General features: G+C 37.7%; 1 protein-coding gene across 3 annotated transcripts in view; it reads right to left on the bottom strand.

The window, feature by feature from the left end:
- The window catches only part of MSH3 (mutS homolog 3), a 176,915-nt gene that overhangs the window by 105,172 nt on the left and 54,683 nt on the right, over positions 1 to 17,060 (bottom strand). For all 3 annotated transcript variants that reach the window (XM_058523611.1, XM_058523690.1, XM_058523772.1), the window contains exons 10-12: positions 15,306 to 15,420; positions 8,363 to 8,447; positions 5,545 to 5,654 (exon numbers count right to left, since the gene is read on the bottom strand). In XM_058523611.1, the coding sequence (XP_058379594.1) occupies positions 5,545 to 5,654; positions 8,363 to 8,447; positions 15,306 to 15,420 (310 nt within the window). The remainder of the gene's footprint in view (positions 1 to 5,544; positions 5,655 to 8,362; positions 8,448 to 15,305; positions 15,421 to 17,060) is intronic.

Genomic DNA, 17,060 nt, shown 5'->3' with positions numbered 1-17,060 from the left:
TTTTCATACCTGACCAAGCAATTATTCCACTAAAAGGGAAAAAATGATTTCTCAGGACCAATTCTGAGAAACTAAAACAAAGAATCATATAAAGGAAAACTGCTTCTAAGGTTCTTTTAAAATTAAGGAGTTTTTCTTAGAAAAATAAACTTTCCTTCCATATGTGTGCCTTTATTTTCAAAGCCTACTTAGAATCCTAAGATTTCCAAATAGATTCATTTGTTCATAATTTCTTAATCATCTATTATACTCACAGCACTACGAGCCCCCCATGCATTCTGTGTGTGTATTGTGGGTGGAGGGGAAAGTTGTTGTACAAAATTGAGAGGAGTTGACTTTCTACAGAGGGAGGAAGGAGAAAAAGGAAGGTTTATCTGAGCTGGGTTAGTTGTTATAAATGAAATACACAATTTAGTGAGAGACAGATATTAAACAAACAAATATCAATCACAAGTCCTATATGGTATCGAAAAATGATACAAGGAACATAATTTAGATTAGGAGGTCAGAGAAAACCTCTTTGAAGAAGTAACATTTTAAGTGAGACCTAAAGGATAAGGAGTTAGCTATGTAAAGACTTAAGGGAAAGGCAAGAACATTCTAGGTAGAGACAGCAACAAATATGAAGACCATGAGATGAGAAAAAGCTTTGGGATGCTCAGGAACCAAAGAAAGGCCAGAGTGACCAGAAGACAATAAACTTGCGAATGCGGGGTGGGGGGGGGGGGGTCAGATGCAAGAGGCAGGTGAAAGAAATTTTATTTTATTCACAGCACAACAGGAAGCCAATGAAGAGTCTGAGGCAGGAGAGGGACAGGATTCAGTCTTCATTTTGAAAAAAGAGATTAGTCAGGAGGACACTGCAGCAGTCCAGGCGAGACCTGATGGTAGTTTAGGCCAGAGTGATGGCAGTCGAGACGGCAAGACATACACAGACTCGGGATATATTTTAGAGGTGAAAACAATAGGATTTAGTATTGGATTGAATGTGGTTGTTAAAAAGGAAATGTCCAGAATAACTCCCAGGTTTCTGGACTAACCAACTCATTAGGTGAAGGTGCTGGTTCCTAGAATGGGGAAACCACGAGGAAAAACAGGGCTGAATACATTAAGTTTCAGATGTCTGTGATACACCTATGTGTTTATGAATCTAAATTGAATATATAAGCCTAGAGAACAGGAGAGTAAGGATCAGAGATACAAATTTGGGAATTTTGACATTTTGATATTTATAGTCATGAGAATAGATAAGTTCACAGGGGTCAGGTAGGAGAGAGTGAGAAGAGGAGGGGAGGGGAGGGTAAGAGAAGGAAGAAGGCTGAGCTCCTAAGATTCAGATCTCAGCAACTCGAACACTTAAAGGATACACAGAGGATGAACAGCTAGCAAAGGGAACTTTGACGAAGCAGCCAGCAAACTTGGAGGGAAACAAAAATGAGAACAAGTTTCCACTTCAGAAAAATGGAACAGACTGTACAAAGGTCCCGAAATAAATTACACCTCAGCTTGTAGTGAGAACTGTAAATAGTAGGGAGCAACACAATCACATATACACTAAAAAAAATAATAATCTATGGGAAGCACAGAGTAGAAATAGAGAAGGGCAAGACCAGAGGCATGGAGATGCTTAGTTTCTGTGATAAACAAAAAGCCTTTCATGAAAAGGCTTTCATCTGACTGCCTTTCATAAAAAGTGATTTTATAAAAAGGCAAGATGATATACTACTACTTATTGCTAGAGATTCAATATTTTCATTGTTGATCAGAACAATTCATCCACTAGAAGGGGAGGAATTGATTTCTCAGATTTTGCTTTGTGATTAATAATCCGCTGTTCTGTACGTGTGCACGCACATGTGCATGCATACACACACATATATACAGCTGTGTTTCCAAGAAATCACTGTCTCACTGAAGGAAATGCTCTGTTTCCAATCTGTATGTACACTCAAATTGAACATTTCCTGAGGCAGAGATGTCCTGGCAGACGTGTGGGTCTGGAGCTGCTGGCGATATTGCTGACAAAGTCATGAGCATGAGTTATAGGAGTAGCCATTGTCACAGATAAGATCCTACGTAGTGCTGAAAGGAGGGAAGAGGCCCCAGGATCAACATTTAACGTGCAGGTAGAAGAAGAGGCATCCACCAAGAAAACTCGTAAGTTATTTTTGTTTATTTTAAAATATATAGTTACTGAATCTTGAATTCTTCTAAGATGACCAAATCTGCCTTGGAAATCAACTATTTTGCTAAAAGATCATTTTAGAGACTCATCTCATACTTTTCAAAGTTTTCTTCCCCCCCCCTCTATAAGTATTTACAAGCAGAATTTGCATTTTGGGACTTTTTGACAAGAACCAATAAAGTACACACAATGTATATAGTATTAAAGATTGACAAGACAATATCAACTCAAAGTAGTAGGCGAAATTCAAAGATGGAGCCTCAAAAAAATGAATTCAATATAATTTAACTTTAAAAGGTCTTAGGACTAATGAATGGCTTGCCGATGTGACATTCATTTATAAGGAGAAGACAGAAAAGTCTGCTGAAGAATCTTCTTGCCTAAAATTAGCGGAACTGATAAAAAGGATAGGTCACAACACATAAGAAAGCATAATCCAACCACAAGCCAATGTAGTTTCAGTAAAATAAAATCCAGTCTCAGTAATATAAGTGAATTCTTTGAATCAGTCAATAAGTGTAGGGTAAAAGCCATTTATACTCTGTAAAAGTCACTCGTAAAATTCTGCAGCAAAGAGGCCATTTTATAGAATAAAAGGTGGTGGGGTGGAAAATCCTCTGAAACTTGAAATACTTGGTCCTGGATTTATGAACTGTGTGATTGCCCTGAGAGCTAAAATAGGCTAAAAACATAAAGAAGATCTTAAGGGATTTAAGAGAATTCACAGATGACTGACAAATAACGTGCTCTTAGAGAATCTGGGAGATCTGCCTTATCATGCAAAATTCCCTTGTCACCAGCTATTCATTCTATTATCTCACTATAGAAGAAAACCAGGCCCTAAACTAATCTTTGGCTGCCAATGTCGGAGACAGATTATTAGCCTAAATGAACCATTGATGTAATCAGCATGGCACCTATGTTAGCATAAAAAACAACAACAACAACAATAAATATACAGCTGAACCACTGACTAATCAGCTGAAGACTTTCTTGAGGTATTTGTTTGGAATAGGTTGCAAGTGCCATTAAGATTTAACTCGAATTCTTTTGAAGTGGATTTTAACGGATTAGGAGGATAAAAGTTTTAAAACTATGACTTAAAATGAAAAAGGCACGGGGCCAGCCCTGTGGCTTAGCGGTTGAGTGTGCGTGCTCTGCTGCTGGTGGCCCGGGTTTGGATCCCAGGCACGCACCGACGCACCGCTTCTCCGGCCATGCTGAGGCCGTGTCCCACCTACAGCAACTAGAAGGATGTGCAGCTATGACATACAACTATCTACTGGGGCTTTGGGGGGAAAAAAATAAATTAAAAAAATATAAAATAAAATTAAATAAAATTAATAAAATAAAATAAAATAAATAAAATAAAATAAAATAATTAAAAAGGCAAAGAAAAAAGATCCGCATGTTTGTTCTCGGCTATGTAAGTGTTAGGCTGGTCTAACGTTCATACTTGGAAAGCATCAGTGCTCAATGCACGACGTATTCTCTCAGCCTTTCTGGGAAGGTAGGATCCCAAGAGATACAGTTTCAGCCCCTAAAAATCCTACAACATGGTTTACTGAATTTATCTAAAATTAACCCTGGTTATACAAAACAAAGTTAACAATAGAAATAAAAATTTTAATTTACATGGAAACGTTTGCTAGTGACTCTGTTTCTGCTGAATATTTCAACCAAGCAAATAAAATGGTAAGAACTGCTGTGGATGCTTAAGTAGACCTTTCCATGAGCCAGGATGCGACATCTCTTACTTTGTCCACAGACTGTCTGCAGGAAGCCGTCTTGTCTGCTTTTGCTCCACGAGGTATCCTTATCTTATTTGAATACTGAACTAAAGTAGATACTTCCATTTTAAGAATTTCTTCTCTATCTAGTCAGTTTCCCCTGTCATAGGTCATAATGGTCAAGAAGAGAGATCGGAGTGACCCACCAAAGCTGAAGTGATTTGATAATCATCATCATCAAAACAACGTCTTGAAGTTCATTACTAACACTAATATATGCTATCCTTTACTGAAGACTATTTAGTTAGCACAGCGTAAAATGCAGTCAACATGAGGCTGTTGTGCAGGTTAAAAGAGACAATGCAAATAAAGCCCCCAGCATAGTGCTTGGTATGTAACAAAGAGCTCAAAAATGGTCATTAGGATTCCTGCCTCATTTCATCCCTTATGGCAACCCCTGGAGGAGGGAGTCTACCATTTCAAAGGTGAGAACACGGGTCGGGGCTTAGCGGGGGGCTCAGTTGACGGAGCCCACACACGGCAGTTCTCTTCACCACCACACCACACTCTGCTCTGCCCATAAGGGAGGCTGTTCAGGACAATGGTGAAGCGCCCGCTCAGGCTTGGAGTCAGTGCTGGTTTTAAATCTGGGCTCTACCAGCTATGAAACACTGAGCAACTATTGAAGCTCTCTGAATCTGTTCACTCATCTCAAGGACTTACTTCAGTGGCCGATTTTGAGTATTAAATACTGGTACACAGTAAGAGCACAATAAATAATAGCATGCATTCATTCATTCATTCAGTAAACATGAACTGGGCTCCTACTAAGTGACAGGCACTGTTCTAGGTCAGAATCCCCAAATTCATCTACATATCAGAACCATCTGGGGAGCTTTTAAAAATTCCAACTCCTTGGCCACACTGGAGACCAATTAAGTCACAACCTCTGGGGCCTGGACACAGGCACGAGTATTTGTGAAGCCTCCCAGGTGATTGCAAACTGCAGACAGGCTTGGAAACTGCTGTGTTCTAGTGACAGACTCAGTTCCGTCCCTGCAGGAGCTCCTAGTGCACTCATTCTGCTTTCCTAACCGTCTCACACTTGACCTCTTTTGGAGTCCTACTGTTACTGCTCTAGCTCAGGTCTCAGAACCTCTTCATGAACTTGCTCACTTGACCCCTACCACCACCACTTTGTCCCCTCCTACACACAAGCCCCCTCTGATCCCATCACTCCCACGCTCAGAATCATCAATTAACTTCCTCTGGCTACCATCTCCTCAGCCTAGCCTTCAAAGCCCCCTACAGAAGGCAGCACCCCATCTCTCCAGCTCTGTCTCTCTCTACCTCCTTATGCTACTGACAACCCAAACTAACTGGATAACTCACTTTCCCCAGACACACCCCACGTCTTCCAATCTGCAAGCAGGCTCATTCTCGGGGACAAGTAAAAGAATCCTCACAATATTACACAGTCTATTGCCAAATACAAAATAAAATCTTCCCCAATTTAACATCATGTTCTTATAAACCATGGTAACCTTGGTTTTAAGGAGGCTAACACACCTTTAATTTCACAATTTTATATAATTTCAGATTAAACACACAAAAAAGAAATCCTTTTACCTTAATTTAAGGAGTGGCTGGGTCACCCATTTCTTTAACTTCCGTCTCCCAAATGAAGTTTTAGTATGGTCTAAAACCCAAAGTAAACTTCCTTTGGTTTTCATATCAGTCTAAGAAATACCAGAGAACAAGTTTTATTAACTAGACAATTGTATTTGTACCAAAATCGCTAGTTGTTCACGTGCCCTAATTATTCTATAAACCCCAATTTTAAATGCCTACATTTAATACACATTTAAATACACACGCCTAGCACAAAGTACAGCTTATAACAGACATTCGTTTAATGTTTGATGAATGAATATATATACACACACAATATAAAGTATTTATATTTTGTACAGCAAAGGGATAGTTTATGTGTAGCTTTTGGTATAGTCTACGTGTAGTTTTTAGTTAACTAAGAATAAATTACTGAGAAGCCTCTTTTGAAATACGTTTGTCCTAAGCATCTTAAAAATATAACTGTATACTTCCCTGTCTTGGGAAGGACAGTGAAGATACCGAATTGAAAAGTATCTTCTACTTCCTAAGAGTTACCACTCTAAAGATAGATGCTCTCATGACAATACTGAACAAGTACTGTACACAGAAGTGAACCTACCCTGCACTCCAGGAATTAACCCTGGAAGGAGTTTTATTTTAGTCTGTTTTATTAAATCCTAAGTAGAAGTTTATCTATCTATGTTTTGCCACTTGTAAGTTAAGCCATAAAAAAAATTTACAACTAACTAGAGATGGTAGTTAATTTTAACCAAGGTTTCCTTGTATTACAAAAAGTGTATTAATTGGTTTGAATCTTATTTGGAACATAAAATTGCAGTTTTCACCTGAATATTTTTTTAACTTTTTCCTTTTCCTTCAAGTCAACAAGCAGGTACTTAGAGAACACCTCCCACGTGCTCAGGAGTACAACTGGCAAAGGTATATTAAGACACGGCCCCTCCCTCAGTGCCACCCAAGTCTTACACCCAAGTCTAGCAGAAAAGACTCATAAGCAGGGTACAATGCCACCTGGCAGAAATCAACTGTAAAAGGTGTGACATAAGCTCCCCAGGCCTTAGGAGTTTAAAGCAGAGCACACACAGAAGCTACAGCGATCACGGACGGCTCCCCAGAAGATGAGCTGGGCAGGCAGAGCTGGCCGACGAGGGCAGTCCAGACCAGCAGCTGCACCATCCCTCTGAGACAAGAGGCCGAATGGTGTGACTGCAGCACAGGGTCCCATGAAGAGGACAGTGGAGGGGAATCATTCTCCAGTTACCTGGCATCCCTGGAGAAGCAGGCTCAGACCAGACGGAGAAAGACAGGAGAGACACAAGTCCTGTTACACCTCGGCTCTCCCTGACACCCAGCCCCCTGCTCATCACCCCTTTCCATTGCTATATGGTACGGGAGGCCCAAGTCAAAGTGCAAAGACAAGCAGAAGACATTAATTCTCAGCTTCTGCTTCTACAAGGGCTCACATCCTAATAATGAAAGAGATTTTAAAGGGTATTTTGATTACAGTTGATTTTTGCCTTGGGAATTTGATTTCAGAACTGATTCCACTACAGTAGGATTTGAACAGGGAGGATGTAGCAGAAGGAGGGAAAGCTTGAAATGCCAGGGTTGTCTGCAGGCTTTGACTGTGAGCTCTTCTTTATCCAAGAAATGTCGTTTTATTCCTACTACTTGTTTCCTATCATGGGGATGTATAAACAGTCATGCATCAATTAACGATGGGGATACATTCTGAGAAATGTGTCGTTAGGCAATTTCATCATTGTGCAAACATCATAGTGTTACACAAACCTAGATGGTATAGACTACTACACACCTAGGCTCTATAGTACTAATCTTATGGGACCACCATTGTATACGCGGTCCGTCATTGACAAACATCATTATGCGGCGCATGACTGTAGAGGTGATGAGAAAGACTGGTGGGAAAGACTCTCAACTTCTGGATAAATGGAATGACAAGATAAAAATGTTATTGAATAAAAGTAAGGCTGACTCTAGTAGACAAAGATAGCTTGGAAGAGGGGAAACTAAGAGAGAGAAACTAGTTAGTGACAAATCCAGGAGTCAGGAGAATAAATTCAGCATTTACTTTAACTCACAGCAGTAATAAATATTTCTGAAGAGCCTGAAACCATTTAACCAGATGGTTCAGTTTATCCACTACTTACTCAAATGACTTGGAACTGCTTTTTATTTCCATGACTTTATGTTATAATAACACTAGTTTTATAATATAATATCCCACATTCCAAGTGATAATTTAATAAATGAAAGCAATAATTTTAATGTTTCCATTTTCTTCCTAATTCTTCAATAAAGCACAAACAAACAATGATCAAAGTTTGTGAAGTGAAATATTATCCACCTTACAGTCCAATTGGGTATCACAGTAACTTGTTTTATATGCTGGATAACGAAGTAAGACTGCAGACATTTCAATAAAAAGTTAAAGGTATGTAGAAAAATATAACCAAGGAGACCAAAACAATCCATTTCATATTAATTTTCAAAGATGATGTCCTTCCAAAGAAATATTTGATACAGAAATTATCAGGATGAGCATGTCATTTCAATCATTAAAAAAGCTCTATAGCTCCCACAGTAACCCCTAGAGAAGTATTTAATATTAAATTAAAATTAATTTAATATTAAAATTGAGTGCTGCAGTTATCAACTAATAAACAGATGACAGAGCAATCAGTTAAAGACAATATTGTTATTTTCACCTGCACTCCTAAAAACAAACTGCTACCTTATTTCAAAATTTTTTTCAAAACCATTCTGAATCAACTAGCCTTTATGTTTACCTGACCTGATTCTGTAGGATTTCAAGATTCCTTAATGTTGTTCCATTAATTGTCATAAATTCCATTTCACCAGACAACTGTTTAAAATTCCTGTAAAAGAATGAAATACGAGCCATGATGTAAGCGCATAAAGAAATTTTTAAAACTAATTTAGGCACTGAAAATATTCTGGTAAGATTATGACAAAAGTTAGCTAGCTCTTTGATAGGAAATCAAACCAAAAGGAGCAAAAAGAATATTCACTGGGATATTGTCATCCATTGATGCTGGTGCCACTAAAAAGACTGACGCAAAAGAAGAATAGTTGCTCTTACACCAAAAATAAGAACAAGGAAGGGAAGTAAATGGTACCAACATTTTTCTGTTTTTTTCTTTACATTTCCAGGAATAGAACCAAACATAGGCTCTTATTATTGGCAGAGCATGTGGTGGTATCTTCAGGAAAAGCTATGCAATTAGCTAGAAAAATATGTCAAGATACTTAAAAACGTCTCCCTTATTCCTTAGCATGTGATCATCTTGATAAACCATTTAACAGCTTTTAATCAACAGTTTGATATGTGCAACAAATGTTACTTACCCTATAATTAACAACACACATTAGCGTCACTAACGTTTTGTCGAGTATGAGACTGAAAAAGCAGCAGAAATTATTTCCTTAAGCTCAAAGAATTCACATTCTCCTTATGTCCCTGTAACTATCCCAAACTAGATTAAAAGTTCAATAAATTTCAATTAGACTTGAGTATTGAGTGGCAATATGATTAATAAATGTATGCACAATTCCAATTTTGTCCTTAGTAGTCTTTCATTTTAAAAAGTACAGTCATCACTGCATTACTAATACAGTTAATTCAATTTCCCTTATAAGCCATTCCTTTGACCTTTCTATCAACAGCTCTTACAGACTTAATGGCTTCTTTTTAAAGGCAATAAAAATAATGGCAGTCACTAAACTATTTGGAGGGAAAGCATGAGTGTTTGCATTATAAATCTAACCACACTTATCACGGCTGTAATGGGATTTAAATAAAATCCAGTCTCCCGAGCCAGTTATGGAAAGAAGCCTTCATCCAATAATCCAGACCCTAAAATGAGAGCCACTGCTCATTGAGAGATGCCTTCACTTCTCGATGACTCCCCCAACTAAAGCTCCAGAGCCCTGAAAAAGAAAGAACTTACTGCATATTTGGATTGTTGCCTAGTAAATGAACGCTGCCCTGTGGCAGTGTAATTTATCCGTGACAGGTTTGACCTAGCTGCCAAAGGAGGATAACTTATTAATGATTTTCAAAGGGAAGCAACTCTAACACCCATTGCTAGCAGGTGTGTGTGGCCCTTTGTCTCCTTCTTGAAGCAGTTAACTTAATTTGCCTTGTATTACAGCAATTTATGCTCTTCTGCTACCCTCATTAATAGATCTAAGCTCCTTGAAGGCAAGGGTTATTTACGTCTTATATCTTTTGCAGCACCTGCAGAGCCTAACAGAAAGTAGATGCTCCACAAATGTCTGCCATCTTCCTATGGGAAAGCCATTTTGGGTCTGTTTGTTTCCTTTGAGTCATAAAGCTCAGAAACGTCTGTGAAACACTCAGGGACAGCAATAAAACGTAAAACATTATTGTCAGGAAGAAATAATCAGGCAGTGATCGGCTGTGTAGCTGACAGGTGTTCACACAGCTTCATGGTCAAAGATCCAATTTGGAAGAGCTGATAGCCTGGACTGAGTTGGTATCCACCCAGTTGTCATGTGCTTAGATATGTCATTTACTTCCCCTGTTCCTGACAGTTAGGTTTAACCTACACAATTAACACTTGAGTACCTTAATCAGACACAACTCTAGAGGAACGCTTGGTTGGCATGAGAGAAAGACCCATAATCAAGAACCCATAATCCAGTAGCCTTTCCTAAAAACACCTCAGCTAGCTGCCTTTATCTCCCATGAACACCAGAAGTGTAAGATAAACAAGTGGCATTGAAGATGTATAAACTGTCCAGAAACACTGCTCAGTTGCCTTCACCCTGACAAGAAATTTTAAACCCAACAGTGCATACCCTGAGTAACGGTGGCTTAGGTTTAGGATTCTGAATGCATCCTCTGTTCCACCAAATATCTGAGGGTTTTGCCACCTAATTCCAACTAAAGTGCTCCTACTATGCCTCAAGTGAACCTGTGAAGCAAGGCACCGAAAGGACATCAAGAAGACTGAGAACTGGAATTTCATGGAGCTTACAGCAGAGTTTATGTAATGGTTCTTGTGCCTGCTCGCCAAAAAGTATACGTGTGGCAGATTTCGGTTTGGACTAACATACAACCTGGTAGAGAGACAGTTGGAGAGGAAGCATAGAGCCCTCACCTACATATAATTCCTCCCAATATCTACAATATCACAAAGAACCAATGACTGTGAACAACCAAATTGGCTTAAGTTAGCTCATAACACCAGATCTTTAGAGAGAAAAAGTATAGACTCTTTTCTTAATTAGCAGCATTAATGAGATGTGCATATGGTTTTTTATTTATTTTTGTTTTTCTGCCCTTACTGAAGAAGTCATCTAAATCTCAAAGTACATGCAGTGAGAAGCAAAGAGTTTCCACAAACTGACATCTGCATTGATTTTAATAAAAGAGATCAACCACTAGGCAATATTAAATCAGACTGATTCCTATGGAACAGTAATTATCAAGCAACGGTAAGAAGAACTAACTCTGCTTTTGGGTTCCCATATGTTTGGCTGATAATATATTCTGGAGTTGGGACTCTTCCTTTCAAATACAACGGAAATTTCCTTCTGTCAGCGCCTATTTCCATTAGGATTTATATACATTTTTGAACTAAGAGTTGTATCTGCCAGCATTCTTAGGAATTCAACAGTATATGATCACTTCTGAAACACTCAATTCTAAATTATTTATCCTTTTGGAAGAAGCCAAATTTTATGTGCTTTGAAATGAACCTCATAAATAATGCCTGGCTAGAACTCATGCTGGGTGAACCTGGATAGAAATCTCATAAGTAACATGGGAAAATACTTCATTAATGTTTCAGACAACAAAAATACAAAAGATGCATTTTTTTCCCCTCAAGTTTTATAATGGGAGGAAATGTCCTTGCTGAAAACTTGCCAGAGAAATTTAAGACTCTATATCATTCTTACACAACTTTAAAAAAAAAGAAAACTAATCTTTCTGATTTAGACAAAGGCAATAAAGCTACAGACCTTATCTGAAAAATCAACCCCTTACAAAGATCCTATTTAAATATTATTATTATTTGAAAATGGAAACAAAAAAAACCTACCACATTAGATATGAAATCTATAGCAGAAAATAGTTCTCTATGTACAGTTTCCAAAGGTCATACATTCACAATTTGCCTAATCTTTTGGTAGTTAATTTTATTTATGATTATAAATTGTATTATACTACAAAACTTCAGTTTTATTGTAGTTCACTTCTACTTGATTTGTAATTAAACAAAACGACTACCTTTGCATTCATAAGTGCTGTGAGTAAGCATATCAGAGAAGAAAATAATCAGAAAGGCGTATAACAGGTCCCCAAGACCACTGCCAGGGTCAGTGATGCACCAGGAGGATACAGAGGACTCAGCACACAGTCACGCTCACAGCTGTCATTCACTACAGCGAAAGGGTACAAAGCAAAATCAGAAAAGGGAGAAGGTGCATAAGGCAAAGTCCAGAGGAAGCCAAAAGCCCAATAACGTTTCGTAGGGGATGTCCTGTGCATTTTAAGGTATTTAGCAGTATCTCTGATCGCTACCCATTAGATGCCATTAAAATAGCTTTTATATTAAACTTAGATGCCACTAAAATAAGTTTTATGTTAGTTTCACTAATGAAAGCAAGCACCCTATATTACCATTCTGTTTTAGGAAGTTTCCTAAGAAAATGTATTTGCAGTTCACCTTGGGTGGATTTTCTCATTCTTTCCTAAATTTCCAACACCTATTTGAAGTTCTGACCAGATCTTTCTTAATAAAGTCATCTGAAATGACAAAACACTCATTTCCAAAAACAACAAAAAAAGGTCAATTCCTTTAAAACTTCATAAATTTAGGAATCAGGTTATGTCATAATAACTATGTAATATCCTTCACATTCTATTCATTCTATTATACTATTTTGCTCTGGAACAAACCCACTTAAACTCTCAAAATAAACTTGGAGCCTCAAAATTTGCTTTATCTAATCAATAATAAAACCTCACTTAATCCATCTTTAAGAACAATTCCTCAAACAGTATATTTTCCTCAACCAAGCTGAAATTCTATTGTAAAGGCACAAAGACCTTTAAATAACTGTACATCAAGATTTTTATGAAATATTCAGCAATTTTTGTGAAAGCATTTGCAAAACAAGGCAACTAAATTTTCCCTCAATATCACAGCTCTTGAAGTAAGCATAATCATACCTTATGCTGATGAACTTTTAAAGTAATATTAAACATACAAGGAGAACATTCATGTTTTCCAAAGTAATCACCTTGAGAGGCAACATTTCTTTTCCAAAATATAAGAACTGTGTAATTACTCCTTTGGAATTATCTTCAGAGTCGAATCACATGCCACCCACAAAACATCATCACTCACATTTCATTTTGAATCAAAAACAACAGCACTGGTTTGATCACAATCTTTATTAATTAATCTTGGCTCCCAATGACATTTTGGCAATTTCTAAAATCAAATCCACACTTACAGGATGAAGAATTCCTTCCTTCCTTCTTTTCATTAATCCTATATTTACTGACTGCCTACTAGGTACTGACAGATGCTGAGTGATACATAAAGTGAGGGCCTAACACTCTGGACCTCTTTATATCTTTTTTGTCTTCGGCTCTGTGGAAACGAGAGGAGCGATTACCCAACAGGCATATTAGACACATACCAAACCACCAGCAGATCCAGTCCCCTGACCATCCCAACACCACCACCAAATAGAAGACGAGGAAAGTTCAGTTTCACTCAATTTATCGAGTCAGGTAATTTAAAAATAAGTTATTTTAATTTCAGTACAAATAAACATTTTATGTTTTACCGTTTAGTATTATTTTTACTTTGAATTAAACAGAAGGAGAACATCATAATGTTTTCAGACACAAATTCATCTATTTCTAAACACGAGAGCCATATTTTTTTTTAAAAGTCAGTTTCCTTATCCCAATATTAATACTTCATTGCTTGGCGATGTAGGGACAGAAATAAATCTTAATAAGCAAGCTATTAGTCACTGATTCTACCTCACTTCACCAGGGCCTCCCTATCACAAACAAGCCAAACGGTAGGCAGCTTGTCATCCTTTCCTTCTGGGGATCCAAGACAATTAACCACCCAGATCAACCTCTGCAGTAAGTCTCCCATTACTGGAGCTTAAAGTGGAATCCAATAAGGTATAATGTCAGGCTGCTACTTTTTTTAATAAAACTTTTCAGCCATACTAAAACATATATAGATTAATATAGTACCCAGGTTAAAAAACAAACATCAATTAGAACTTCCCTGTGCCATTTCCCCCACCAAGCTGTTTTGTTTCCCCTCCTTCCCCACTGGAAGAAACCACTCTTCTGAATTTGTTGTTCGTCATTCCCATGCATGTCTTTATACCTTCCCTATATATGTACATATTCTTAAGCAATAAACACTATTGTTTCACATGTTGCTAACTTCATATAATGGTATATACTGTGTCTTCTTCAGCAATTTGATTTTTGTCTCAATATGTTTTTTTTTTTTTTTTGGTGAGGAAGATTGGCCGTGAGCTAACACCTGTGCAAATCTTCCTCTACTTTGTATGTGGGATGCCACACGGCATGGCTTGATGAGCAGTGTGTAGGTCCGTGCCTGGGATCCAAACCTGCAAACCCCGGGCCACAGAAGTGGAGGGCACAAACTTAACCACTACGCCACCAGGCAGGCCCCTTGGCTCAATATAATGTCAACGAAATGTTTAAAATATTGATATATGTAACTCTAGTCCATTCATTTTTATTTTATATTGCTTGAATATAACACATGAATTTACTCTCCTGTTGATGGACATTAAGATTGCATTTAAACAGAACAAACCTGCTCCCAGAGAAATGATATTCTGCTCTATCCTAAATACCACATAGTAGAACACACACCAAAAAGACGTTATGAAAAGATTCCCAAGGGACCTGCCTTTCTTCCACCCTCCCCCAACAACCTCAAACCAGCACCAGTTCTTTGTTTTCCAACTCTATTTGGTCATTTTACTGAGGTAGCTCCTATCTGTCCACCCACCTCTGCAGAACAGGCAGTAGCTTACTTATCCAGGACCAACATGATGGAGGGTAATTCTTCACAGAGCCAAAGACAAGGGACTGGTGGAGGCAGAATACAGAAAGGCAAGAAAATTATCCCACCACCTTTTTTATCCCACTGGTTTTTAAACCAGTATTTTCTTAGAATGTCAATTGCCAGCTGTTAAATCTCGGAAATCTACAAAGTTAATCACTCTTTTAGAAAGCTGTCTATGTTAGCAGCTGTCCTCTTAATCTCCAACTTTACGGTCTATGAAATAAGAACTGAAACTAAGAAAAGGAAAGGCTGTGAAGTTTTATGAATGCTCTTTAATACCACTTCTTAATTCCACTTCTTAATACTACTTGTCAATTAACTGGGCTTTAGTATAAAGCACCGTTTTGTAGTCAAAACTATAATACATTAAATAGCTATCATGAATATAAACTAACAGAATGCTTAAGGATTCTATCAATATTTTTATATCAATTAATATTTTTAGTATTCTTCAGCAATAATACCACACAGTTTATCCTTGCCCCCAAATACAGTATTCAACAGCAGGTAAACTTCTCTGAGTATAGTACTTAACCAAATTCAATTTAAGAAGTGTTTTTAATGTAACTCCACCCCATTTTATATTTTTGAGAAATCACTTACTTGGGTTTGGAAAGCACCTTTTCCAAGTTAAAATCTTTGAGGTATCTTATTATGGCAGCCAAAGAACAAATCACAGGCTTTTCCAAGTTAATGATGCCAGAAAAACTTTGAGAACCTAAAAAACAGAACATATACCTTCATTAAAATTATTATTCACCATTATTAAAAACAAATTTTAAGTTAAAGAAAATTTAGTTTATGGTTATTTAAATAATTATTTATACAATACTTCCTAAAATTGCCCTTTGGAAAAATGTAGAAGATTATGAATACCTAGGACATGAAAAAAGGGCATTTTCTGATGATGGAATGAACCTTTTTTGGAGAACAATAGACTAATTTTCAAAATGTAAAATGTTCATCCCCTTTGACCCAGAAATACTCTAAACTGCTTGTCAAAAATGTGCATACAAGGAAGTGAGTTGAAAAATCTTCGTAATAGTAAAAACTAGAGACAATCTCACTGAACATCAAAATAGGGTAATAGTTAAGTATATTTTGGTAAGTCCAGATTGTTATGCACTTACTAACAGGAATGACTTACAGCTACCTGTACTGATATGGAAAACTATCCATAATGTATTGCTGAGTGAGAGGAAAAAAGTTATATGATCATTCTCATCGCTCAGCAAGAATATTGCAACAGCTTTCCATCTGGTCTCCCAACTTCATCACTGTGCCCTACAGGGTATTCTTAACAGAGCAGCCAAAGGAATCCTTTTTAAAATGTACATCAGGGTCCGGCCCGTGCAGTTAAGTGTGCGGGCTCCGCTGCAGCGGCCCGGGGTTCACAGGTTCAGATCCCGGGCGCGCACCAACGCACCGCTTGTTAAGCCATGCTGTTGCGGTGTCCCATATAAAGTAGAGAAAGATGGGCACGGATGTTAGCCCAGGGCCAAACTTCCTCAGAAAAAAAAGGGGGGGGGGGCCGGGGAGGGAGGATTGGCATCGGATGTTAGCTCAGGGCTAGTCCTCCTCTCAAAAAAAAATTAAAAAATAAAAATAAATAAAATGTACATCAGATCATTAGACTACTCTGCTTAAAAATCCTCTAACGTCCCTCAACTCACTGAGAGAAGCAGCTCACGCCTTTAGAGTGGTCTATAAGGCCCTGTACTGCCTGCCTGCCATCTCCTCTGTCTCTGAGCTCACCTCCTAATATTTTCCCCCTTAGTTACTTTGTCCCAGCACCCAGGCTCCTTGCTGTTGCTTCAATATACCAGGCACTTAAGATATGTTGTCTCTGCTGTCTCTACCTGAAACACTGTTCCTTCACATGTCCATGACTTTCCTCCTTAATCCTTCAGTCTTTGTTCAAATCTTCGTTCAAAGGCCTTCCTTCACCACCCTATTTAAAAGTTCACTCTCTCCCTCGCCTTATTTTCTTCATAGCAATTATCACCTTCAAACACACTATCTAACTTATTTTATTGTATATTTCCCCCCACTAGAATGTAAACTCCAGAAGAGCAGGAATTTTTGTCTATTTTATTCTTTATTGTATGCACAATGCCTGCCATAATAGATATTCAATAAAAACTAGTTGAAAGAATAAATCCAAGTTATATTAAACAAATCCAGAATTATATATGTATATATGTTTATGTGTGTATGTGTGGATTTGTACATAAAAAAATTCTTAAGGATTTGAGAGGAGAGACTTTTTTTTCTTTATATACAACTATGTTTTGACTTTTTTTACCATATGCATTTATTACTTTTAGAAATAAAAAAATATTACAAAATATCCTCTAT

The sequence above is a fragment of the Diceros bicornis genome, chromosome 1 (genome assembly GCF_020826845.1).
Source record: "Diceros bicornis minor isolate mBicDic1 chromosome 1, mDicBic1.mat.cur, whole genome shotgun sequence".
Classification (NCBI taxonomy): domain Eukaryota; kingdom Metazoa; phylum Chordata; class Mammalia; order Perissodactyla; family Rhinocerotidae; genus Diceros; species Diceros bicornis.
Note: the sequence above shows the minus strand (reverse complement) of the source record. Positions and strands in the feature narration are given on the sequence as shown.